Source organism: Rhipicephalus microplus, chromosome 1 (genome assembly GCF_043290135.1).
Source record: "Rhipicephalus microplus isolate Deutch F79 chromosome 1, USDA_Rmic, whole genome shotgun sequence".
NCBI lineage: Eukaryota > Metazoa > Arthropoda > Arachnida > Ixodida > Ixodidae > Rhipicephalus > Rhipicephalus microplus.
Genome location: NC_134700.1, coordinates 78,344,650 through 78,371,674, shown reverse-complemented (window position 1 = coordinate 78,371,674; position 27,025 = coordinate 78,344,650). Strand labels below are relative to the sequence as shown.

Sequence of the window (27,025 nt, the reverse complement as noted above, 5' to 3'; positions counted from 1 at the left end):
TGAGTAAGGTAAAAACACACTATACTATACTGATGGCAGACTTCATTGCAAAGATAGGGAAAAGGCAGGCTGGAGACCAGGCAGTAGGAGATTATGGCATCGGTACTAGAAATGCCACAGGAGAGCTACTAGTAGAATTTGCAGAACGCAATACTTTACGGATTTTGAATACCTTCTACCGAAAACGAGGAAACCGTAAGTGGACATGAAGGAGCCCTAATGGGGAAAGTAAGAACGGAATAGACTTTATAATGAGTGCACACCCAGGCATCGTGCAGGATGTGGAAGTGGTTGGCAAGGTATGATGCAGTGACCATAGAATGGTACGGTCTCGAATTCACCTAGACTTGAAGAAGGAATGACAGAAACTGATACGCAAGAAGCCAATCCGTTTGCTAGCACTGTGAGGGAAAGTAGAGGAATTGAGAGTCTCCCTTCAGAACAGGTGCTTGGCTCTTATCGAGGAAACCAGCCTTAGCGTTGACACAATGAATAATAACCTGAAGAGTATCATTATGGAGTGTGAAGTGTTAGTTGGAGGTACGGTACTTAGACAGGACACTGCCAAGCTGTCCCAGGAGACGAATAACCTCATTAAAGAGCGACAAAGCATGAAAGTCTCAAGTACAACAGACAAAATAGAACTGGCAGAACTTTCGAAGTTGATTAATAGGTGTAAGGTATTCGATGTAAGAAGGTATAACATGGAGGGAATTGAACATGCTCTGAAAAATGGAGGAAGCGTCAAAACAGTGAAGAGGAAACTTGGAATAGGGAAAAATTGGATATATGCAATAAGGGACAAGGAAGGCAAAATAACTACCAATATGGATAGGATAGTTAAAATAACGGAGGAGTTTTACAGAGATCTGTACAGTAGCCAGGACAACCACGACCTTAATACTATAAGAACTTGCAGTAACCCAGATGACACCCCACCAGTAATGATAGAAGGAGTCAGAAAAGCTTTGGAGAGCATGCAAAGAGGCAAAGCTGCTGGTGAGGATCAGGTAACGTCAGATCTGCTGGAAGATGGAGAACAAATTGTGTTAGAAAAACTAGCCACCCTGTTTACGAGGTGTCTCCTGATGGGAAGAGTATTGGAGTCTTGGAAGAATGCTAACATCATCTTAATACATAAGAAAGGAGATGACAAGGACTAAAAGAATTACAGGCCGACCAGGTTGCTCTCCGTAGTATACAAGTTATTTACAAAGGTACTTGCTAACAGAGTTACTAAAACATTAGAATTCGATCAACCAAAGGAACAAGCAGGATTTCGAACAGGCTACTCAACAATCCACCACATTCATACTATCAATCAAATAATATAGAAATGCTCAGAATATAACCAACCACTATTCATACCCTTTATAGATTACGAGAAGGCGTTTTATTCAGTAGAAATATCAACAGTCATGCAGACACTGCGAAATCAGGGCGTCGATGAAGCATATACAAACATCCTGGAATACATCTACAGGGGATCAACTGCTGCCATAATGCTTCATGAAGAAAGCAACAGAATACCAATCAAGAAGGGTGTAAGGCATGGAGATACAATCTCCCCAATGCTATTTACCGCAAGCTTACAGGAGGTTTTCCGAGGCCTAGAATGGGAACAGTTTGGGATAAGAGTTAATAGAGAATACCTTAGTAACCTGCGCTTCGCCGATGACATTTCATTGCTGAGTAACTCAGGGGACTGATTCCAACTCATGATTAAAGAATTAGACAAGGAGAGCAGAAAGGTGGGTCTTGGAATTAATCTGCAGAAAACGAAAGTAATGTACAACAACCTCGGAAGAGAGCAGTGCTTCGAGATAGGTAATAGTGCACTTCAAGTTGTTTATTTATTTTTATTTCATAATACCCCTAAAAGCCCCCGAAGGGGTAATACATAGGGGAATGGACACATGAAACAAATCTTTGTACGCTTATACAATCTAAAAACAAGATTATACAAAATAATGAAAGCGAGCTAAATACAAAAAGCAACAACAACCAAAATCAGATACTATGAAAAAAAGAAAAATAAGTAGAAATAGAATATTGAATACTGGAAACATAATTTAAGGGCACTAACAAATACAGTATACAACGAAAAAAAAACTAAAATGATGGCATGATCTTAAGATGCAAAACTTCGCAATCAACACGTAAATAATACAAATCAAGCATGTACAATTGTCATGAAAAACATTAACACATGATAACAAGAAAATTAAACACTGATGTACATATGAAGAAGCTTAATGAGAGTACGCGCGGTGGATATCTAGTGGCAGCAGCAAGCACAGGACCGAGTTAACTGGCGGAACATGGGAGAGGCCTTTGTCCTGCAGTGGACGTAGTCAGGCTGATGATGATGATAATAGTGGACAGCACCTCGACTGACGGCTTGAGGCTTTGAGTATTTTTCTGTAATCCATATCACTTGCTGTTGAATTCCCAAGGATTATTAGGGTACAGTGTAGACCTACACAGACATTTTTGTTTCTTCTTTTTATTGGCTCTTTGAGGCAAAAATGCACATTTACTACACCGTGCTTTTGTAACAGGTATGTGTCGTATCATGAGCTCGGGTAGTTTTGAGCGGCGTCTAATTTTTTGTTGAATAAAATGGGGAGAACATACAGCTAAAAGGCTCTCATAAAAAGAAGTTTCAAGGTTTATCTCATCAAAATCATAACCAACAATTTGTATAGGCCTCGTAATAAACTGAGTTAGGCGAAAGTCTGAACAAGCTTTTATAGTAAGGCATGTGCTACCTTATCACTAGCCGAGATAGATAAAGTGACAAAACTGATACTCGGAAGTTTAAAATCGCCGAATGTTTATAACTAACACTAAATTTGGCGTAGGTGAGGAGGCGACAAAATTTGTCAGTAGACCATCATATAAGGTCAGGAGGATTTTGCCCCGTCCTTTAGACCCACATGTTTTTGTCCTGCCACTGTTGAGCTTCAGTTATGGACTGAGTAGCCAAGAAGGGCATCTCTTAATCTGTCTATGTTATGAGAGATTAAGGTGCATGTGTCGTATCAGTTTAAGTCATCGTGCACAATGAATGCATGGATCCGATGCAAGCAAATCAACGCAATACAGGCATCACACATGAAGCAAGCACTTCAGTTCCTTAGTCAGACATATGATCGCAGCACTTCCAACCATGCCCTGGTCACCTCAATAGCGAGACGTGAAGACTTTGTAGATCATGTGAGTTTTTCGACAAAATTGTAGTGCTTTTGTAATCTAGCTGCTATAGGCAACATTGAAAGAGGCTCTCGTGCAGTGCCAGGATTGCCAGCCTAATGCTGACTGTACTAACATTGCCGTCACAGGTGAAATTAATGAATTAGTGTGGTTTTAATGTTGGGTGTTGCATTGATTAAATTTATGGCAACCTGTACAGTATGGCTAGTAATTCAAGTAGTAATGGATTAGTCATTTTTATCTCACTTGTGAAGAAAGGTTGGATGAAAATAGCTTGTATACCTTTCTCTTATGTTGATGATAATAACCTTTCTACTTGGAAAAGGTTTCTACATGCATACGAAGCTACAATAGTCAGCCCTGTCCATAGCCGTACAAGGTTTGCAAGTCCTACCTGCGAACCAATCGCTGCACTATAATGCGCTAAAAAAAGAAAAGAAAACCGAAGAGCACCTGCAAGTGCTTTATATGGCAGTCTACTTGCGAACATATTCAACTAATACTTAGTGGAAGTGCAGCAGCACATCGTAGCCGCATGAATTAAGATGTGTGACCCTGGGCATGAGGGAGGTCAAGCTGGTTTGCTTGGTGGTCCAGACACGACTACCTGGTCTAGAGGCACAAGCAACAACATGGCCAACATTCCAGATTTGTTTAAAAGAAATAAGCGAACCATCTCTTCCTCAGAGTGTAAGCATGTAAACATTTTAATTACCAGTGCAAGGGTATAGTTAGCACAGAAGCTTAACGTGGCATGCATAGCACGTACATAAATGACTTTTTTGTTAACTTTTTCATATAAGGCGATTAATAATGTGCTGCATGAAAACTGAAAATTGCATACGCAAGTTGGAACGCATTCTTGATTTTAGTAGCGCACTGAAAGATCCTCGTCCCTCAGAGCACTGCTAAAATCAATAACAATAATGTGCTGTCTGCGACACAAGTTAACAAGTTTCTCCTAAGCACATATTGGACTGATCTTTCTGAATGCCGCCTCCTTTGATTTCGAAGTTTGATTATCCTCGCAGAATTGGACATTTATACGCTTGTTCAACAATCGATGCACTTTCTTGCCGAGACGTACAAGGACACACAAAACTCCAGACCCGTAAGCGAAAACGATGCAGCTGACTGCATCGTTTCCTCCTCAGCTGCATCGTTTCCTCCGCCACTGGGTAAGCAATGCTGTTCGCGCTATTTATCGAGGCTCTGATGACAAAAACGCGCCGCAGTAGACGTGGTACCAGAACAGCGTCATTGGACGCATAGATTTTGCGAACGAAAGGCAAGGATGCCCATTAATTAGACACCAGACCACCGATTTCCTCTCGGTCTACCAAAGAAACACTCTGTCGACAGGCAAGTATGCACATTAATTTGGCACCAGACTACCGATTTCCTCTCGGTCTATCAAAGAAACACTCTGTTGACGTTGCGATGCAGATTTATCACACGGTGTTCGGCGAATGCTGTTGACATGGCACATTGCCACAGAACACCTTACATTGCGATGTAGAACGTACACATGTACTGTACAATAATTTGATTAGTCGTAGGATCAAAATACGCTCCAAACCGAAGACCCGCTGCACCCTCGAGCACAGAACAATCAACTTATTTTACTTTTAATGATACTTATAAACCAACAAATAATTTATTCGGTTGTTAAACTGAGCAATATATACTAATATTACAAAAACACTATACAAAACAAACATTTTTACACAATGCGTTAATAATTAATTTATGCACACTAAAAAACACGTTACACACTTGTTTATTGACACTTTTGTAAGTTTATTGCATTATAAAATAATAATTTGCACATTTGAATAGCTTTACGTTAACTTTTTAAAAGTGACGTAACTTTTGTGCGGCGCTGTGTGGGGAAGGCTGCTGCGCCGAGCGGCGCAGAAGACGCTGCGACCTTACATTTTAGCACAGTTCCATGCACGGAGGCCGTGGTTTCATGGGTGGATGAATGAATTATGGATAGATGTGTCTCTACCCTTTAAATTGGGCGGCGGCTGGCGCCATCTAGTCGTAATATTTAGTAAACTAACCACTAGATTTATCCTTTTTTTCCCCTTTAAATAGTAAAGTTGAGGACTCGTACTTTACAGTGAAGGTCTTAATTTTGACTCGTGCCTTTACTATAGCCACCAATCAGACAACCTCCTTCTAGATATTTCTACCCGCTTAAAGGCTATTTTGACCTCCCTGTCCCTAAACCCCAGCGCTTTGAAAAACGGAGGAAGGAAAGGTAGGAGAGGGCATGCCTAACCGGCGCAGGGCGTAAAAAAATGTGGCAGAAATTACGTCACAGCGGCCATTATAATGGGCATACTGGTGGCGTTTTGTTATTATTGATGTAGTGCGGTGCGGCACCGTTCCGGCAGTGTGTGCCGCTGGACCGCTTCTTTCTTTTCGCTCGTGATCTCGGGCCTGCGGCACAGAACACCTACCAGTTTAGAGAACGGAAACTGTACGTTTGGACTGTTGTATCAAAATAACATGCAAATACGTAGCGGCGGCGTACTGAACTGCAATACCGCGAGGCGAGATGGTGTGGGCTTAAAGTTTCCCATAAAAGTACAGACTGACAAAGGGTGAAGCAGGAGTGCGAGGATCATTTATGGCTAAAGGGGAAAGTGGCAGGGCAAATGACACTCCTTGGTTTCGTGAACTTGTGGAGAGGAGCAAAGGCCAGAGAGGAAAACCAGGCAATGGTAGAGTGTATATCAAAGGACATTCAGGAGTTAGGAGGAGAGTGCGAGATAATTATACTAGGAGATATGAATGCACACTTAGAAGATATAGATTGGTATACCGACCCGACAGGCAAAATGATCATGGATATGTGTGAAGGGCTTGATTTGATCATTTGCAACAGTACCGAGAAGTGTGAAGGGCAAATAACATGGAGGTAGGAAGGCTGCGCGCAGTCGACGATAGATTACGCACTGATGTCACATAGGATGTATGATAAGCTCAGGGGAATGCATATAGATGAAGGTGGCTCCAGAAGTCTGGGTAGTGATCACAAACGTATCAAGCTAAGTTTTGGAAGAGCAGTGAAAGTGGGAAGGAGACAAGATGAGCAACTACAAGAAAATTTTTATTCAGAAAGGCAAATTGAAATAGCCACTAAACAAACTGAGAAAGTAATCACTGAAAATAATAAAACACTGTGGACATACACAAATATAATTAGACTGTTTGAGCTAGAGCTTGCTAAGGCATGTGTCACCCCGGAAAAGAAGACACCAACCCAAAAGTTGGTGGGATGAGGAAGTTAAGAGAGCGATAGCAAAACGTCAGGCAGCCTCTAGGGAACACAGACATGCTAAGCAGCGGGGTGAACCGACAGATGATGCTGAAAGAAAATCGGAGATCTTTCTAAGCTCTGGAAGGGAAGCGTCCCTTTTGATCAATAAAAAGATTAAAAGAACGGGAGCTCAGTGGCTGGCAGAAGTACATAAAAAAGATAGAAAGGCAGCTGCAAATTTTTGGAACCATCTACCCAGTCAAAAATATTCAATGGGTCCAACTGGAAAATTTCCATTTAAAATCAATGGGTGTTGGACCAGTAGGATTTTCGCCACCCATTGAACATTATCCCGTTCGAATCAATGGGTAAACCCTTATATTCCAAAGGGGGATCCAAGTGGCTCACCACTTCAATGCAACTGGTTCAACAGGGGACCCCATTGGCTACCAGTTAAGTGTGGCTGGTGCTGAGCAATTGCCAGTTAGTTGCAATGGTGCGCACCATTTGAAATTGGTTGGTGACAAACTGGTAGCCCCTTTGGCCTCACATGGCCAGCCCATGAAAACGAAATGGTACGCTGGTGGTTGTCCAATTGGTGTGAATTGGCTAACCCGTTGAATCTAACTGGTGGTCAATTAAATATCCCGTTGATTTCAAATGGTCAACCCATTAAGACTAAATGGTACGCAGGTGGTTGTCCACCTGGTGTGAATTGGCTGACCTGTTGAAGCTAACTGGTGGTCAATTGGAAACCCCATTGACCTCAAATGGTCAACCCATTAATACTAAATGGTATGCAGGTGGTTGTCCACCTGGTGTGAATTGGCTGACCTGTTGAAGCTAACTGGTGGTCAATAGGAAACCCCATTGACCTAAAATGGTCAACCCATTTATACTAAATGGTATACTGGTGGTTGTCCACTTGGTGTGAATAGGCTGACCTGTTGAAGCCAACTGGTGGTGAATAGAAAACCCGTTGACCTGAAATGGTCAACCCATTGAAAATTAATGGTAGGCACGTGGTTGCCCGGCAGGTCTCAGTAGACTAACCCGTTGAAGCTAACTGGTAATCCTGTGGTTCCAGATGTTTGGCCCACTGATCGTAACTGGCATTCCAAACAGCCCCCAATTCATTCTAGTTGGTAAGCAAATTCAATGTGGCTGGTAACCACATGACTTCCCACATTGTTGCAAATGGTCAGCACTTTGATGGTAATTGAGACTCCAATGATTCCATATGTTTCAATAAAAGGTTGAGTTGGGCTAGTTGATACATACTTGGATACATGCAGCGCGAACTTAGACAAAGAACACAGACAAGCGCTCGTCTGCGTTGTGACTCTCTGGTCTTCGACCAAGCTGCACTGCATGTATCCAGATGATTGGCCCAGTGACAAAAGCTGGTGTTTAGCCAGTCACCATTCTACCTGGTAAGCCAATTTAATATGGCTGGCCATTAGTTTCTGGTAAGCACTTGGTTGACGCTAAATTGCTAACTGCATTTCAGCCAGCCAGTGGTTGGTATACAGAGAGAGCCAACTGAAGCTAAGTAGTAGTGTAGTAATTGCAGTCTCTTGGCTGACCTATAAACATGATTATCACATTTCTGCGGATGCAAGTAGAAAATGACAATCCTGTAGAAGGCTGGCTGTCATCACACTGCACTTCATTAATTGCAATTTCACAACACAGTGGAAACAGCACAGGCTGGATTACCTAGTGTGAATGTGACATTAATGCACACTCAAATGCATGCACATACAAGATAAAAACAATGGTAGAGAAAAAAAAAATATGAAAGAATGAAAATTTATTCACACATTCCATAATATTTACACTATTTAGAAAATGCACCAATGGTCCTCCTCTGTTAAACTTCCGCAACGCCCTGGTTGTCCTTCGCCCTGCAAATGTTTTGCAGAATTTATACATTTAGTCAGCCACACAATGGCTTACATTCTTCCAAGTCTAGATGTGATTTAACATAAAAACATTAACATAAAAATAGCTATGCATGTTGAAGGGGTACAACAGCTGTGCCAATTACGCGAATTTGATACAATTCCCCGCTTTTGCGCCGAGCTGCCAAAACCATATTGCGCCACGCTGCGCCAAAATGCCAGACGAGCCTCCAAATTTTCTCAGTCTCTTTCTGTACATGCATGTTGCAAGCAGATGAATATGGCCAAGTTTCTCTTAAAAAAAGGGGGGGGGGGGAGTCCTTTGACACAAAGAACACACTTATCTTACCGCTTGGCAAGCTTCTCAATATCTGAAAGCTTCTCAACAATGAAGTGGTTCATCTGTTTGACTGCCAACGGCAGTACTCCTGCAGGCACGCCTTGATGCTCCAGACGTGCTCTGTAGCAGTCTGAAACAACAAAAATTATCAATAAATAGCCTTGAAGAAACCAGCTGCTTAAAGAACTAATAGCATCGATATTACTTTAAGAACACAAAAGTTCAAAATTGAACTTTTAGTCATATTTCTTGATGCAATGAAGTGTTATATGCTGAATGGCCTAGAATATGCCTTAGCAGCACAGGCTTGAACAATACAGAAAGCATTCTCCAGTTAGCAAAAGTGTTCCGTTCCAGCATTTATTAGAAAAAGGAAACTGCGAACTTAGCGTGCACATGCACAAAAATAATCTAAAAAAGTAACATTTCACAGCTCTCCACTCGCACCATGTAACTGTGTGGATTTATATAGTGCAGGAAGAAAGCAGAGAACACTATTTCTTTTTTTGTCATTTTTTATGAAAGAGATATAAGTTATGATGAAAAAAATGCTGGCAGTCTACACACTAGCTCTATTGTTGGCTTTTCTTTTTTTCGACTATCTTTTTGAACTACCAGTGCATTTAAGAGACTTAAGACTTTCACCTGCCTGCACTCCTGACTAAAACAAATGAATTTAATAGTAAGTAAGAGGCAAGGTGTTGGGTCACATTTTTACAACTACATAGTTTATGTAAAATTGTGTTCATAACTGAAGTCAAAGCAGACAGTAAAGTTTGTAGTGGCTTCAAAATAGACTCAATTGCAACCGAGCTTTGCTGTGATTTCATGTACTAAGAATAAGATTGGTTCAATATGCATTCCAAGAGACTGTCTGCACACTTACCACGCATTACGTCCAACTTCCACGGTGTTAGGGGAGCCTTGCGTGGACGGTTAGGGTACCGTGGACAATGTTTTCCTGCATAACAGATATCCACAACAACGAATTCCCCCGTTACCAACTGACACACACTATGCTTTTGTATTATAACCAACCATGCAGGGAGCGCTCCTTAAGGTTGTCTTTCGACCAGATGGTGACTAGCAGGTCCTTGACAAATAAGGAATCCTTATGATGGGACTGCACATGTTCCCATGCACCTTTCTTGACCATAAGCCCTCGTCCAATGTCCACCTGCACGGAACATATGCATTCTGAAGGCATCCATGTGCAGTGCAACCTGTATTGCATATCATAAACAACAAAGGTCTATTCATTTCACCAGCACTTTGTCAGCCAGTTTTGTGGTGCTGCACTCTAGCATTCTTTCTATGAACTGCACATGGTGGTGTCAGCACCACAGTATTCATTGAGAGAAAGTGCAGCCTTTGTGCAAGACCAGTTTACAAAGTGCCTGCACCTTCTCAGTGAGGTTGTGCTGAATCCGCGCAGCACGAGATGGCTAAAACAGCAGCAGACAAGGCCAAGTGTATTCCTTAATATTTCTGTCCAACAAGTACGTTAGTGAAGTTGTTTTAGTAAGTTGTGTTGCTGACAACGAAATTCATTTTTTTTGGTTGTTCATAAGTTCTGCTTAAAATTTACACATATCTATAATGATCACTGAACTCTTTTTGGAATGTCTTGCTCAGCTGTGCAGAGACAAACTTCTATGACAAGTAATCTATAATGCTCAATCTTGCTTTATATTATTTTAACATGCTTTCAAAAGAACAGTTGTTTGTAATTTGGACAGCTGCACATTATTGACATTCCAGATAGAATACCATTGTTTCACTGTCATTCGGTTGCGGATTGGATGAACCTGGGCGAAGGGCTCGCTCTGTCAAGGTGTCTTGTAGATCCTCAGACACGGAGGGGCTCGACTGGCTGCCATCCATGATCCTTTTCATAATTCTGCAGCCTGCATTTATACATGAGGTGCCGTGCTGTTTGCATTGCCCAGAGAGGAAAAAGAGCTGACAAAATATTTTCATTAAATTTCATCAAACAGCTGTAAACAATAGCCATTTGCAGTCTAAACTCGAAATATCTTCACTTAAAGACTGCCGAACGTTTTATGGTAACAAGCTGTACACACTGCTAAATGTCAGAAGAATGGCATTAATGCTTTCACAGCACAAAATCAGTACAATGAAGACATTTTCTGCTTCATACCTTTCATGTCTTCCAGTGCAGAAATAACCTTGTCCTGAAGCTCCATGTTCAGTCTTCTGAGTTGAGCCATCTCCCTGTCTTTTTCTTCATTTTGTTTTCGCAGTTGGCGAATGATGGTAGATTTTTTCTCTACCTGCTCTTCAAGGTTATCAATGGTTTCATGAGCCCCCTGAAGGCGCCCACTGTCCATTGCTTCTTTGTGGTGCTTTTTAGAATGTGGCCCATCTTGATTTTTCGCCTGCCTCTTCATATTTTCTTTCTTGCTTTTTAAAAGCTGAAGCAGGCGTGCCTCTGCACCACTTGTTGTTTTGTTTTTCGTTTTTTCTTTGATAGGGCTCTGGGCGAAAATAGAAAATAACTTGTTACACACTGTTTACACAAGTGTTGACAGGACCTTTTGTAGGAGGTTTAGATAATAATTTACCTCCGCTTCATTCTCGTAGTCCGAAGACGCCGGCGAATAAACCCTCTTCGGAATACGCGTTCTCTCTCTGGCCTCTGTCTCCGCGAAGTCCTCCGATTCTGGAAAACGTGAGGGCGGATTGCAACATTAACATTTACTGAGTTAGTGTCACATCATCCTCTGACGCGTGCACATTTCACGATCTCTAGCATGCACTTTTATTAGTTTTATTGCATTGTAAATTAACCATCGAACCTCGTGTGAATGCTTAAGTACCGTTGTAACACAACGTCATATGCCGCGAGCGAAATAGTAGCGTATAGACCTTGTCATTAGGTATAAAAGCTGCAGTGCCACAAACAAAGGCGCGTCCTACCGCAAAAGGGCCTTATATACTCCAGGCTGATATACCCGACGCTGTTGGTATCTCTCTGCGGCCAGGTAAATACCAGCGTCATCTCCGTAGAGTTTTCAGGTATATGCATAAATTAATAATGACACCATACTTATTTGCGATTGCACGCGGTAAATTAACAAAATGAACTATGCTAGTGGAGATTATCGATAAAATACTTTGTAGTTACTAACGGTGAACAGTGCTTAGCAGTCAGCCAGGCCAAAGAGAATGCATTTCGCCGGCAACATATCAAACAAAAGCAGGCTTACCTCCCAGTGCCAGAATCCGGGCCCTATAGTAATCGCTGTCTCCACTGTCGTCCGTCCATTTGACTAAATAGAGGGATTTGGACTTGAAGTCTTGCTGGTGACGGGGGAAGAAATCTTTAACGTCTTCTATTGGCACCGTTCCAATTTTTTTATCATCTTCGTACCGGACTCGAACGTGGGTAATCATCTTGCAATGCTGAAGAAAACATCTACACACGTGCGCTACAGCTGGTCAAACGCTGGTCGCACACAGCAAGCAACAAGGGTCGACCGCAGCTGCGGATCTGATAGTTTGTCAATGAAAATGTTATTCTTCATTATAAGTAAACAAAAAATCAGAATAATTTTAAAAGTATTTTTTTACTTTTATAATGTTTGTTTAACGCTACGCTGTTTCAATCAATTCACATGCAGACTGCTGGCTGCAGGGTGTCTATGCAATATGGCAGCCGCTGTGGCCGCAGGCAGCCGGTGCACATTGTCCTATCGCTTACATCGCCGTTTCTGTACTTCGTGTCCCGGAGTGAAATAAGCCGTCTTGTTGCTTCAAGACCTCGCGATGGAGCGCGGTCCGAAGAAAAGAAAGAGAGGACCCTACAAGACTTATTTAAATCCCAAGTCTCAGTTCCAGCTACCAAGGAGCACCGCACGCGCTTGCCCGCCGACCGTAAGTTCTGATCATTTTCAACATGGATGGGCACTTTCGATCGGGGTTTTAGCTTGATCCGGGCCCTGCTGGTATCAGATCAGCGGTTGTCCACAACATTAATCTGCATGTTGCTCAACGACTTCGATCGTTGCGCCGTGTTTTACGGTCTTCCTTTTTACCACCCTTTATAGTTCTGCCCGCGAATGATCGAATGTGCTCGGCCGTGTTAAATTGCTATTTTTTATCAGTGCATTTTCTTTTTCATTAATTTAGCGCAGCAATTTAAGTCCAAATCTCATTATTTTCTTCTAGGGTGCCAGCCCTAGCATGCCTTCTTCGAGTGATGAGGCAGACAGCGACACTGAAAGGGCAGATCCACCAAGTCGAACAACATCACTGAAGAGCCGGAATAGTCACATAGCTAGTCCGGGCTCCGAACGTCCGGAAAGTGAAGAAGATTTCCCCGAGTCCGATAATGAGCCGGTAAATTGAGCTGGTAGTAGAATGCTACGAGAACTATTGTTTCTATACGATAAACCGTTTACTATATCGGCGCACTTGTTCTATCACAGGTAACGTCAAGTGGAGGCCGGTTAGGCTCGTCAGCTGGCAGTGCTATGGAAGCTCCTGCTGCAGCCCCTGAAGCACAAGAGCAGAGGAACAGCGCTGATCCGTCACAGAAATTTCCTGCACGCGAGCCTCACGCCCCAGCAGATGAAGTTATTTTACTAAGGCTTATCAGTTAATTAGTAAGCATACACATGCTATTTTATGCTTATGTATTACGATGGGAAATTATAAATTTTGGTTGGTTTTTTTTAGGACTCTCCACTTCAAGACGGCATTGCAAGCCTTTCTGACGCAGATGATTCGTCACTGTTTGATAAGGATGAAGAGGTAACTTTTACACACTAGTTGCACTCTACAAATATGTGCAGCTGGAAGATTCACATCCACTAGAATAGCCTTGAGCAAGTGCATTGGCACTGTGGTTTTCTCTTGCATAATCAGTTCAAGACGAGTTATCACTTGGGACAATAAACTCTGGGAACAACCTGCAACAGGTTTTCAGACCATGTTCTTAACACTGTCTGTTGTCATGTAATTTACGTGCTATGAGTGAACTAGCACAGCTAACTAGAATAGGCAGATTGGGTTACTGTGGCACTAAATGCTTCTTTTTTTTTTTCTTCACAGGAAGCTTTTTCAAGTGACCATGCTTCACAGCAAGGTTTCCCTGGAGATTTTCTCACATTAGATGATGACATGGTGTGTTTGTTTTCACTGGAAATAACTAGATTTATGGTCAGGTTTTAAGGGCACTACTTTCACAGGCTCTTTTATGTACTGGAAAATGTCTGTGTAAATTGGGCACTGTTAAGAGGGACACGTAGCGGTGATTTGGTGAATGATTCATTTCAAGATCACTGGCTCTTTCATTTTAAAGAATATCTCACCAGTTGGTCTGTAAAAAGTTATCAGCCTAGCAGGCATGATATTTTGTACTGATCAATAACAGAGTTGTTTGCTCATATTCATTGGGCTTATCACGGTTCACTATAACTGAATTCTGTGATAGCTTCATTGACGAAAGCTTTTTTTTTTTTTACTTTCAGCAGCCTGCTGCAGATCCAGTGACAGAGCCTGATCCATCTTGCAAGGCACGCTTTGGAGACCTTTTTACACAACTTGTCACTGAGAAAGTGGTTCTTTCGAAGGGAGATATTCTCCTAATGGCACTAAAGCATGCTGTGAAGAATAATTTGACTCTTTTGGGTTTAACTAGCTTAATAGATTTAATTAACAGAATTTTTGATAAACCTATATTACCTCACTCACAGTATCACCTACATAAACTTTTTAGCGAAACTGGCACCACTATGACTTTTTTCTTTTTTTGTCCGAGATGCTTTTCGCATATTGGCAGTCTTGAGACAAATTCTTACTTGAAATGCTCGAAGTGCAGTCACACAACTTTTGTGTCTTCCCTTTCGGATGCCCCCTTTTTTGTCACTCTCGATGTGGAGTCGCAACTTCAAAGGCTACTTAAGGACTGTGATCTTCTTGATTTAACAAAGCCCCTTCCGACGAATGGGACATTTTCAGACATCTGGGATGGTACAATGTATCGTACTTTTGTAGCCGAATCTCAACACTGTGGACCAAGAATCAGTTTCTCGTTGAATGCAGATGGGACCCCGCTTTTCAAATCAAGTGGGACATCAATTTGGCCCATCCAGCTAATTGTTAATGAGCTCCCTCCACAGCAAAGAATGTCCAAATTGGTCCTGGCCGCATTGTGGTTCTGGAAAGAAAAGCCAAACATGGCACTTTTCCAAGGTACTTTTGTTGAGAAAATGAACGAGCTGTGTGAGAATGGCGTTGAATTACAACGTCAAGGAAGGGTTGAAAAATATAAGGTCTATTGTATCTGTTCAAGTGTAGATTCTGTTGCTAGGGCACCGATGCAAGGTGTAACCCAATTTAATGGGTATTTTGGATGTAATTGGTGTCTCCAAAGAGGTGAGAGAGCTGGCGGGGCAACTAAATACCCAGTTGAGGAAGTTGAACCCACAGAAAGAAGTGAGCTCCAAATGCTAAATGACATGGAGATTGCTTTGAAAGGGGGGGTGCCTGTGCAAGGAGTCAAAACAGTGTCACCGTTGATAAACCTGCCCCATTTTAACATAGTGTGGAGCTTTGTGCCAGACTATATGCACTGTGTCTTGCTGGGGGTAGCGCGCCAGTTCCTAGAATTGTGGTTCAATTCTGATAGTGCCTGTTCAATAAGCCGACATCAGCACATAGTGGACCGCAGGCTTATGTCTATTAAGCCACCAATGGATGTGAAGCGATTGCCGAGGCCGACAAAAGAGCGGAAATGGTGGAAGGCCAAGGAACTTGAGAGCTGGCTACTTTGTTACAGTGTCCCTGTTTTGCATGGCATTCTTGAGAAGCCATACATGCAACACTGGGCTTGCCTAGTTGAAGCCTTGCACATAATGTTGCAGCGTGCAATCAGCCCAACTGAGCTCACCATTGCCGAGGGGCTATTGTTGGAGTTTCATGTGCGTGCAGAACTGCTGTTTGGCAAGTCAGTCATGACATTCAACATGCACCAACTGACTCATATAGCAAAGAGTGTGCGCCACTGGGGACCACTTTGGGCACACAGTGCGTTCCCATTTGAAGCTGGGAACGGCAGCCTAAAAAAAGCTGTAAAAGCAGCTAACGGAATTCCCCATCAAGTCTGCCGAGTCCTACAGATGGAAAGCATGGTAGTAGAACTTCAACGGCAGGCTATCAGTCCAAGTGTAGCAGAGTACTGCTCGTCTTTTGATGGCACAAAAACGCAAAAAAGCGTACTTAGTAGTGGTGGCTACCGTTTTTTCGGACACGGTTCCCGACGTGCATCAGCAGGTTTGCAGCCATCTTTACATGACACTACCCTTGAGTTCACCAAATACAGAAGAATGTTGGCGAAGGGATCAATTATCACTGATAGCATGTATGCATCTAACAAGAGGACCAATAGCTCTGTTGTTGAACTTCAAAATGGGCATTTTGTTATTGTTGAAGAAATATACCATGGCAGCGACAACAAAGCATATATATCTGCAAGGAAATTAAGCTGCAGTCCAGTGATGTACAACTTGGTGGCCATGTCACATGTGCTGAAAGTAAATCACAAGGCAGCGAATACATCACTGGTCGAATGCTCTGAAATCAGAAAGGTGGTTGTGTTTGTGGAACTCGAAAGAGCTTCCTATGTATGCTTCCCTCCAAGTTCCTTTACATTGTAATGTATTTGAAGTGAAGAACCTATGCTGTGTAAGTTTTAAAGGAACCCTGTTTAGTGCACACTATGCCTCAAAACATGAGCGTTTTTTTATGTGAGTGGCCCTTGAAATGCCTTGAGGCGATCGACGTGAAATCGCCACCCGTGACTAGTTAGCTCTTCTAGTAGGCAAGATGTTTGTCATGATGACTCATACCATTGAAACAATTCCGTTTGAGTATATATAATGTATATAGTTCATCAAAAAGTATATAGTGAATCCAAATGTAAATTAATAAACATTGAGTATGTTATGTATATATAACATTGCCACGTCTATATATGGTAATAGAAGATTTGTACGGAGGATTCGCGGGTGACCTGATCATCTCCAAGCAAGCTCACCTAACATCATTCACTTTCTGGATATGGTGATGATTTTTTGTTTCACGATTATGTTTCAATGCATGGTGACAACATGGTGTACCTCATAAAAATTGTTCTTTAGAGCAGTCATGCCTGTGTAGCTCATGAACATACCAAGAAAATGTTTTTAAATGTGCAGTGAAAATGGTTATGTGTGGGCCCGCACATGAGAGCCTCCCCGGCTGCATATTTGAGACCACTGATATAGAGGGATTTATCGTGCTGTGCAGATTAAATTGATTGACCACATGGCTGTGACAAATTGTGAAATATCTGTCTGTAAGCCAGCTTGCTCTCTAGGTTTGATTGTTTTTGGAAATATTTTTTTTTCGTTAAAGTCTAGTGTTTTGCATATTGTATTAGGTATCTGAATATTACCGAAAAGAGATCGGTGGGTCTGAATTTCTTTAAATTTATTATGTCTCTTTTTGTGTGTATTAATGTTTTATATTTGCATTGTGTACTGAATGTTTTCCTATATTTATTCAGTGGGTGCTGTATTTTTTTTATTCTTACTGCTATTGTATTCTTTATTTTAGTGTGTGTGTCGGGGTACTGCAATATTACATGACGCTTTTTATTCTTTTTCATACAAGTTCAGTCTTGTACACTATGCATAGAATGTGTGCTTGTCATTCATACATAATTCATTGTGCCACTGTGAGCATCCTTAAAGGCCAACTCCAGCGATTTTTCGACCATGTCAAGGTAATGGTGTTTCTGTGTTCCTGAGACACTCTTGTCACGAGCCCAATAGCTGAAATGCTCAGGAAATTCGAAAACAATTTTTAATAAGCAAAAAGGTGCAAAACCGAAACCCGACCGGGCGCCCGGTCTGCATATGATGTACTATTTGTTAAGAACTGGAGGCCGTATACTGGTTCTGCCGGCACGTAGTATGAAAACTGTGAAAGCCAGACCAGCGAAGCACCGGCAAAACACCACAGAGGAAGGAAGAAAGCTCTCCCGTGCTATGGTCGTGCCAAACACCACCGCTGTCGTCTTGGGGCCAGCACAATAAACAATGTAGGGGCCAAAGTAGCGATGCCATCGCCTGCGTCACTTTCGTTGACATGACAAACTTGACATCGCACTGACAGTGTTGCCAATAATTCTGGCAAGCGAGGCGAGTTTTTCGAGGCAATCTTTAAAATTCATTTGCAAATAATCTGCGCATCTCTCAAGCCTGTAATTGGCATAAATGACAGGAATGTGCGTAAGAGTGTACCCAGCGAATTTGATTGAGATTCGTTGACCTCGAAAAACCACCGGAGTTGACCTTTAAGCATCCTTAAATAAGTAAAGACATGCTGTTCACGTGTAAACTGTTAACCTGTATGAAACCTGTTTCTCAGTGCTTTACTGAAATGCCAGTTGTATGGCAATGCCTTTTTCCTCCTTTGGAACTAAAATTCCTTTTATTGTGATTCAATTTACTGTTATAAGTATTTGTAATATTTGAAGTATCTTGTACGCCTTGTGTTGCAGCACTGGCCAAGAAATTTTTTTACACCAAAATATGTTCTGTGCTATTTAAATCCTGTTTGCCTTGAAATAAAATTCTTTTTTTTTCAATGTTATTGTTGCCTTTCATACCTTCTTTCGGATATCTTGTTAGTGAGAACATCTAATTGTTTTCTCTTAGTTGCATAACCTTTTCTATCGTATGAATATTAAAAAAATTCAGTCATATCCTGCAGCAGCATTATATGCAGTGACAGGTAGCCCATAAACACGTGACATCAGGTGCTCACTGGTAGTTAGCCATATTCCCTAGTTTGGGAATAAGACATCGTTGGTACATTGTGATGCTGCAAACAGTAGAAGGTGCGGTTCCAATGTGTACTAGTACTTTAACTGCTGCATTTTCATGATGCATATATGGAAAGCTTAATCAGATGCCCTGATACAGTGGTTGTTTGTAAACCAGGCAAGTGTTGTAAACAAGCTTAATTTAATCCAAGGTTTAAGTAAGTGACCGAGCTCAGGGATTCCAAGCTGAAGCACTAGCTCGAATTCTGTTTGGGTAACACACATAAATGAATTGCTTTATATGGAGGGTTGGATGCATCACCGTAGATTTCCATTTATGACTTTCAATACTGCTCAGGTAGAGAATTGTAAAAAATAAACTTCAAAGTTATGCATGTACTGCAATTGGGGTGTCCTATTGGACTCTCCCATTGCAGCTTGGGTCCCATTGACGTCCATTTGAGTCCCATTGCAACCAACTGGAACCACCTATCATGACAGCAGGTCATCCTGTTAGAACTTCAAATATGCAGAGTTGGTTAAAATGTTAGAAGCCACTACATGGGAAGTCCAATTGGACAGTCCCATTGCAGCATGCACTTCCAATTGGGCACCAGTTAGACACCATTTGAACCCCACTTAGCCCCCTTTGCCACCCATTGCTCCTAACTGGAACATCCAGTTGGACCCATTAACTATTTTTGACTGGGTAAACTCCCTAAGAAATGAGACGAGCCTAGAACAGGGGTATATAACTACAGCTCAAGGTGCTAGGCTAGAAATGGACGAAGCTACTGAATATATAAGAACAAGGGTGACAGAAATATTTCAACAACGAAGTGCCTGATCCACCACAATAGACAAGGATGGATCAAATGGCACAATGGCTCCATTTTCACAACGATAGTGGGAAAGGGCTGAGAAAAGGGTTCCTAGTAGTACATCAACAGGCCCAGATGGCATTCCAATTATGCTGATAAAGACATTAGGTCCGTAGTCTAAGCAGGCTTTGAGAGAGGCAGTGAGCAAAATAATAATCGATGGTGAAGTTCCCGATGGCTGGTAACTTAGCAGGATGAGCATGATCTATAATGGAAAGGAAGACAAAGCTGACATAAACAACTACCGTCCTATAACATGACATCAGTGGTCTACAGGCTGGCGATGCAGATTATAAAGGAAAGGCTGCAGGCATGGATAGAGAATGAGGGGTGCTGGAGGAACTGCAGAATGGGTTTCGGAAACACAGGAGGTTGGAAGACAATCTGCTCTAACTGACTCAGTGTATCGAAATAGCAGAAAAGGAACACAGGCCACTGTGGCTAGCATTTTTGGATATCAAGGGAGCGTACGATAGCGTGGTTCAAGAGGACTTGTGGGCAATACTGGACACGCTAGACGTGGAAGATGTAGTCACCAATCCTTAAAGGATATCCATATAAAGGTAACAACTTAAGGTAAATATAAAGTGGGAAAAACAGGTATCCAAGACTGCGGAGGTAAAACGGGGGCTTAGGCAGGGGTGTGCCCTGTCACCCTTATTATTCATGATGCACCTACAAGGATTAGAGGCCAAATTAGAGGGAAGTGGACTGGGCTTCAACCTCTCTTTTGTCAAACAAGGAAAACTCATATTGAACAGGCACTACAAGCATTGATGTACGCAGATGATATAGTGCTAATGGCCGACAACAAGGAAGATTTGCAGAGATTGGTGGACATCTGCAGTAATGAGGGAGATAGATTAGATTTCAGATTCAGTAAGGAAAAGTCAGCAGTCATGATTTTTGATGACAATGAACGTAGTGCGCTTAGAATACAGGAGGTCACGCTAGAGATAACAGATAAATACAAATATGTGGGCGTATGGGTAAGCAATGGGGCCGAGTACCTAAGGTAACACGAAATATACGTGTCGACTAAAGGTAACAGGAATGCAGCGGTAATGAAAAACAGGGCACTGTGGAATTACAATAAGTATGATGTTGTGAGAAGAATATGAAAAGGGGTCATGGTTCCTGGTCTGACGTTCGCAATGCGGTCTTGTGCATGAGATCAGAAGTTCAAGCAAGATTAGAAGTTAAGCAACGTGGAATAGGTAGGCTTGCTTTAGGAGCTCACGGGAATACACCCGGGAGTACAAGGTGATATGGGATGGACATCATTTGAGGGCAGGGAAGCTTGCAGCAAGATAAAATTTCAGAAGCGATTGAGAGAATTGGGGGAGGAGCGTTGGGCTAGGAAGGTATTCAGCTACTTGTACATGAAAAAAGTCTATACAAAATGGCGGAAGCGAACCAGAAAATTGACTGGTAAATACTTGGAAAACAGCAGGGGGCCAAACCAAAAAGAATTATCGGTTAAGAAGAAGGTGAAGGAAAAGGAGACTGACATGTGGAGAATTGGAATGATTAAGAAGGCCGTACTAGAGATCTATCGAACTTTTAAGCAGGAAATTGCCAAGGAAAGGATTTATGATAATACTCGGGGTAGTTCTCTACTGTTTGAGGCCAGGACGGGAGTATTGCGAACCAAGACATATCGGGCCAAATACGAAGGGGTAGACACGGTATGCAATGCGTGTGGAGAGGAAGAAAAAACTTCCGAACACTTCATAATGTTCTGTAAAGGGCTTCACCCTATAGTTCAGGATGATGGCGCAGAGTTTTTCAAAGCACTGGGGTTTAGGGACAGGGAGGGCAAAATAGACTTTAAGCGGGTAGACTTAACTAGGAGAAGGTTATCTGATTGGTAGCTAAACTCAAAGCGCGAGTAAAAATTAAACCTTTCACCGCAAAGTACGAATCCTCAACCTCACTATTTAAAGGAAAAAAAAAGATAAATTTAATGGTTAGTTCACTAAGTATTACGGCTAGGTGGCGATAGCCGCCGCCCGATCTAAAGGGTACAGCCACATCTATTCATTTATCTATTAGCGCGAGTGGCGAGAAAGGTTAGTAAATCCACTCTGGGTGTTTAAAACAAAAACGCGCCGCGGTTGATTTTATTTTGCCCCCTACAGGTGAGCACTCGAACTTGAGAGTTTCCGGGGTCTGCCTGCGGCAGTTGCGTGGCTGTATCGCGTGCCGTAGCGTAGAATGTAGGCTGCCAAAATGTCGTCCGTTGGGTACGTGCAAACCCGGGCTCTTTTCAAGGGTATCAGCGCTGCCTCTTTGTTCACACTACAAAGGGAAATATGCGAAAAGAGCATGGTCATCACCAGCAAGCCACCTGAGCAACTGATAGGAATTCTCCAGCCAGAGCTGATGATGACTGAGTATGGACCTCTGTACCAACAATTGCAGACCCTTGATCATCTGTCAGTTGCCTACTATCCTGACGACAAGCTGTACGAAGAGTCACTGCACATCCTTCTGGCTCTTCAGCAAAAACTCCAGTACCACGCTCACCTGAGCACATCTATGGATATTGTCGATGGCTCATATTCAAGTCGTCCTGCAGCCATTACGAGGCTGTTGGTGGAGCTTAATGGGATTGAGATCTTGCTGCGCATCATTATGCAGTACAGCCTGCTTCCTAGAGAGAGTGCCATCAAGCATGCGAAGGATCCTCGTTACCTTATTATACAGAGCCATTGTGTTCAAGTTCTACATAGGCTCTGTGTGGATGATGCAAATACAGCACGGAAATTGTCTGATAAAGAAGCACTTTTTCAAGGCCTCCTCTCCTTGCTGCAGTTCAGTGAAACTTGCTTAGTGGCATGCGACCTCATAGAATGTCTTTTGCTTTCACGGCGAGAAGTTCTGAATCTTACCGCCATAGCCAACATAACCAGTCTGATCGCCAACTTGAGTGACATTCAACTGGCCAATTTCTGCAAAATTCTGGCTATAAGCTTGTCAGACCTGGATGTGTATGAGCACAAAACGTCACTGTATGTCCAGTGCAAGGAGAAAAACCGCAATAACTTTTCCTGTGTTCGAGACATCAACCAAGAGGTCATCTTAAATGTACCTGGTATCCTCAAGCGTCTGGTCATGATAGCTTGTGCAAAACCCTATACACCAAGGTTTCCAGCTATTGCTGGGGAAATGAACCACTGGATGCAATGGATCGAAAATCAAGTCAGCACTTCAGGCACTGGCCCAGTGATGGACTTTATTGGTGGGATCTCTCTGTGGAATAGAGAAAGCGGCCGGTTCCAACATGAAGCAGCCCTAAAGATCTCAGCAGAAATGACATTCCGTGCAGAGGCTGTCTACATACTAGGCTTACTACTTGTTGGAAAACGCAAAAAAGAGGTGCAAAGGGCGCTGGCATCGCTGCGGCTAATCCCACAGCTGTCGGATCTGTTTGATCACTTCGTATGGAAACACAATACAATGCGAGGCCAAGACAGGGGTCGCCTGCCAGGTCACAACGTTAACTGCGAGTGTAGTCCTGAAGTTGCCCTCAAGATTCAAGTGCTAAGATTGGTGCACAGTTTTTGTGAACATGCAGAGTACAAACATGTCATGCTTTCATGGAGCGAATACAGTGAACTCAAAAGAAATGAACAAGCACGAAGTGTAGAAAGTCCAAGCCTTGATCGCAACTTGATGTGCACTGGGAGTAAAGGCCTTCTCACCAAAATAGTTGAAGTGCTCAAGAAAGAAGCAGGTAGCTCCACGTTCAGATTCTGGCTGTCACGTGCTATCGAAAGTTATCTACGTGGGTGCACCAGTAGTGCTGATCAAGACTTCCTCCTTTCCAGGGGCCTTCTGCAGTTGGTCGCTGGCAACCTAGTCAACTGTAATGTTCGCCAAAAAGAACTGCTTCAAAGCAGTTTTGACCTCCTGGGCGAGTTGGTGAAGTTCAATCTAAGGGCATTCCGGCAGCTTGACAAAATCCTGAGCACCGAGGCAAAGCAACGAAAGCTACTCCAGCTGGTCAACGGCTGCTTGGTGGACTCCAACATGTTTGTCCGTAGCCTGGTTCTTTCTCAGGAGCACCTCTCTGTGTCAGATGACTATGAGGCTAAAGAGTATGCTGAGAGGACCAGCTATGTGCTGAGCCATATCGGGGACCAACGAAACCGGATTCGTTATCTCAAAAAGCTGGTTTCTCTTGTGACCATTTCTAACCTCACGCAGGAGAATGTGAGCTGTGTTAACACAGCCTTAGTGCTGCTGATCTTTGCACAACAGCACGGTCAACTAGTGAGTTACCTGCATGCTCTGCGGGGCCCACCTCCACCAGATGCAGCTAGCAAAGCGGCCTGCAGTGCCAATGCACCTACTAGTGTCCCTGCTGACTCCACAGCAGCCACAGCCACAGCTTCGTCAGGAAATTTATTGCAAAACTTGCTTGAGCTACTACATTTTTGGCAAGAACACTACCTTCATAAAGACAAAGATTGCTCTGCCCTCGAAAAGAGCTCACGAATCGTGTTTCACCGGTGGAAGGCCATGGTGAACACACTTGTCTCGGAGGACATTACCAGTCCGGTGTCCCTGGTCCACCATGTTCACCCTGGGCCCAGCACCCGAGACAGTTGATGGACTGAATGCTCCGCATCAGGGCAGTGCAACCCAGCCTCTTAGCATGTGCATGTAATACTGTGTGTTAGGTTCATAGATGAAATGGGCCCTGTGTGCTGCGCAGAGTTTTTTTAAAAAGCAGTTATTGCTTTCATAATAAAGTTGGCATTGTTCTCTATAGCATGCTCAGTCATTCATTCCAGTGATGTTTGCTAAAAAACATAACAAATGGCTAAATAATGCAGCCGGTTTCAGTTACTATTTATTTTGGCCACACGTGATAGCATCCTTGGCCTCTTCGGCTGCTTAGTATTGATGTTGAGATTTCTACAGTCAGTGAATTTCTTTGCTGTCAAGAGCCCTATTTTAACTAAGCAATAGAGGACTCGTGGGAACTAGTTTCTTTTGATGGTGAAGTCACTAGATAAAACTGCACGTTTTCATGGGCCTCGCACCTAACCGTGGCGTACTGCAGGTGTTCGTCACTAGAAACCACGAAACGAGCGCACGTATACATACTCCGAATTTGCAGCGTCCGTCAAAATTATGCTGAAAAGCCATCATAAAAGATAACGACTGTGCTCTAGAATTGGTTCAATGAATGCCTTGCAGGTTAGTGAAAATTATGCGGTGTTGTTTTTTATGACAACGGACGATGCATTTGCCGTCCACAGGCCCTTATTAAGACTGTAATCTAATCTTGTTTTTCAGGTTCCTGTACAGTTACCACATGCTTCTGCGCATTATTGTTCCTGTTCTGCTTCGCTTAAGATGCTCGCTCTTCGCAATATTGTCTTGCTCTCCGCAATATTGTCTGTATTGTAGCAAAAAGCGTTAACATGTCTATATGCACCTGCACAAGGTAACCAGGTGCACCTGGTTACCTTGTGCGTGCTTGTGCATTCAGAAGCTGAAAAAGCCGTTCGAACGATGTTGACCAAGTGATTTGAGAACTCAACTAGAATGGGTAAAACACATTTTAATGACACGACAATAACAAGTATGGGGTAAAATTGTGAAGCACACAAGGAGCAGTATATGTACAACTCAATGACGCACAGAAATATTTCACCGCAAATATTTATGGCTACAGCAATAAAAAAAATCTGTCCCGGAACGTATCCCGGAGACATCTTCCCTCGCATTTGGCTGGCTTTCCCTGCCTCCTTAACGGCTGTGTTGACGCGTGAAGCATCCCGCAGATGTTTCTCACGTATTCCTTCCGCTAACTTTTCCACCTTTCGCCCCAACGCAATCCTGTTCATCGTTCTCTGTAGCTACTAGTGCGCGTGAATCACACTGAAGACGTCTTCCCACGCACTTTTGGGTGGTCTTCGCTGCTTTCGTAGTAATGAAATCATGGCCTTTGGGGTGAACGTAGGAACCAGTGCGCGTCGGACAAAAGAGGGGCGAAAACAAAGAGGTTGGTGCAAACTCAACGGGCTGCAACGCATGCATGCAAGCTCCACGGACGTCGACTTTACTGGCATAATTACGAACCTCCGGGTTTATTGCAGAGAAGACATTATTTTTCTTTTTTATCGTTGTGTCTAGCCCACAGCCTGACCGAAAATTTCATAAAGCCTAAAAAGAAGCGCAAAAAAGGGAAAAAGTGATCTGAAAGAAGCTCTACGAATTTCGGTACCTGGTTTGTCGCACGGCAATGTCCAAAATATCATATTTATTTTCACAAAGAACACATCAAATAAAGAAAAAGCTTAACGAGCAACTTGCCCTGTTTATCATAAACGCTGGCAGTGCAAGAGTACAACACCTATACGCAGAGATTTCGTGAACCGTATCGCGGCAGGACAGCGTGTTGGAATCCATTCCGTTGGTTTCGGATAGCACCGGCACACGCAGCGGGCAGGCCACGTGCTTTTTGAGACAGAGAGGGAGTCGCGTCTTCTGCTTGGCATTCATAAGTAAACAAGAGAAGAGAATTTGACCAGTCAATATGGCCGACTTCCGGCTTCATCGCTGCTTCACAACGAGTGACGTCAGGGCCTCTCCCACCTTTCCTTCCTCTGTGCCCTTTGCAGAACATTATCAAGTATTCGGCAGTTTCCTCCTCCTCTCCACATGCACTGCATACCGTGTCTACCCCTTCATATTTGGCCCGATATGTCTTGGTTCGCAGTACTCTCGTCCTGACCTCAAACAGTAGAGAACTACCCCGGGTTTCATCATAGATCCTTTCCTTGGCAATTTCCTGCTTAAAAGTTCGATAGATATCGATCGCTGCAGTCACCATGGCTGGATGGATGGATGGATATGGCTGTACCCTTTAGATCGGGCGGTGGCTGGCACCAACAAGCCGTAATACTTAATGAACCAAAAACTAGATTTATTTTTTTACCCTTAAATAGTGAGGTTGAGGATTCGTACTTTGCAATGAAGGGTTTAATTTTCACTCATGCCTTGACTTTAGCCACCAATCAGATAACCTCCTTCTAGTTAATTCTACCTGCTTAATGTCTATTCTGCCCTCCCTGTCCCTAAAACCCAGTGCTTTGAAAAACTCTGCTCCATCATCCTGAACTATAGGGTGAAGTTCTTTACAGAATATTGTCAAGTGTTCGGCAGTTTCTTTTTCCTCTCCACACGCACTGCATACCGTGTCTACCCCTTCGTATTTGGCCCGATATGTCATGGTTTGCAATACTCCCGCCCTGGCCTCAAACAGTAGAGAACTACGCCGAGTATTATCATAGATCCTTTCCTTGGTAATTTCCTGCTTAAAAGTTCAATAGATCTCTAGTGCGGACTTCTTAATCATGCCAATTCTCCACATATCGGTCTCAGCTTCCTTCACTTTCTTCTTAACAGATAATTCTTCTTGGTTTGGCCCCCTGCTGTTTTCCAAGTATTTACCAGTCAATTTTCTGGTTCGCTTCCTCCATTTTGTATCGACATTCTTCATTTACAAGTAGCTGAATACCTTCCTAGCCCAACGCTCCTCCCCCATTTCTCTCAATC

At 43.0% G+C, this 27,025-nt stretch overlaps 3 protein-coding genes across 7 annotated transcripts; 2 read left to right on the top strand and 1 right to left on the bottom strand.

Moving 5' to 3' along the window:
* Window positions 1-8,283: 8,283 nt before the first annotated feature.
* LOC119172522 (uncharacterized) lies at window positions 8,284-12,293 on the bottom strand. The gene is made up of 8 exons (XM_037423665.2): window positions 11,962-12,293; window positions 11,317-11,414; window positions 10,893-11,229; window positions 10,502-10,638; window positions 9,770-9,908; window positions 9,618-9,692; window positions 8,741-8,861; window positions 8,284-8,394 (listed from the first exon to the last, which is right to left on the bottom strand). Exons 1-8 carry the CDS (start codon window positions 12,146-12,148, stop codon window positions 8,361-8,363), a joined length of 1,128 nt encoding a protein of 375 aa, XP_037279562.1. The 5' UTR covers window positions 12,149-12,293; the 3' UTR covers window positions 8,284-8,360.
* Window positions 12,294-12,371: 78 nt separating this feature from the next.
* On the top strand, window positions 12,372-17,191 carry LOC119172521 (uncharacterized). 5 transcript variants are annotated; one of them, XM_037423663.2, is made up of 6 exons: window positions 12,372-12,628; window positions 12,923-13,093; window positions 13,183-13,359; window positions 13,433-13,507; window positions 13,808-13,879; window positions 14,230-17,191. In XM_037423663.2, the coding sequence occupies exons 5-6, from the start codon at window positions 13,877-13,879 to the stop codon at window positions 16,411-16,413; spliced, it is 2,187 nt and encodes a 728-aa protein (XP_037279560.1). In that variant the 5' UTR covers window positions 12,372-12,628; window positions 12,923-13,093; window positions 13,183-13,359; window positions 13,433-13,507; window positions 13,808-13,876; the 3' UTR covers window positions 16,414-17,191. The 5 variants fall into 5 exon arrangements, 4 of the variants coding, with proteins under 4 accessions (XP_037279560.1, XP_037279559.1, XP_075738178.1 ...); XM_037423662.2 differs by having other exon boundaries at window positions 14,227-17,191; XM_075882063.1 differs by lacking the exon at window positions 13,808-13,879 and having other exon boundaries at window positions 14,227-17,191.
* Window positions 17,192-21,630: 4,439 nt separating this feature from the next.
* Window positions 21,631-24,224, top strand: LOC119178661 (short transient receptor potential channel 4-associated protein). Its single transcript, XM_037429889.2, has one exon. The coding sequence runs from the start codon at window positions 21,680-21,682 to the stop codon at window positions 24,062-24,064; it is 2,385 nt and encodes a 794-aa protein (XP_037285786.1). The 5' UTR covers window positions 21,631-21,679; the 3' UTR covers window positions 24,065-24,224.
* Window positions 24,225-27,025: the final 2,801 nt, after the last annotated feature.

Excerpts from the sequence above, each read along its gene's own strand:
- LOC119172522 (XM_037423665.2), bottom strand. The coding sequence starts at position 12,148 with ATGATTACCCACGTTCGAGTCCGGTACGAAGATGATAAAAAAATTGGA. Across the intron at positions 10,639-10,892 it reads TGCACTGGAAGACATGAAAG|GCTGCAGAATTATGAAAAGG; the intron begins GTATGAAGCAGA and ends GTATAAATGCAG. Across the intron at positions 9,693-9,769 it reads TAAGGAGCGCTCCCTGCATG|GAAAACATTGTCCACGGTAC; the intron begins GTTGGTTATAAT and ends TCTGTTATGCAG.
- LOC119178661 (XM_037429889.2), top strand. The coding sequence starts at position 21,680 with ATGTCGTCCGTTGGGTACGTGCAAACCCGGGCTCTTTTCAAGGGTATC.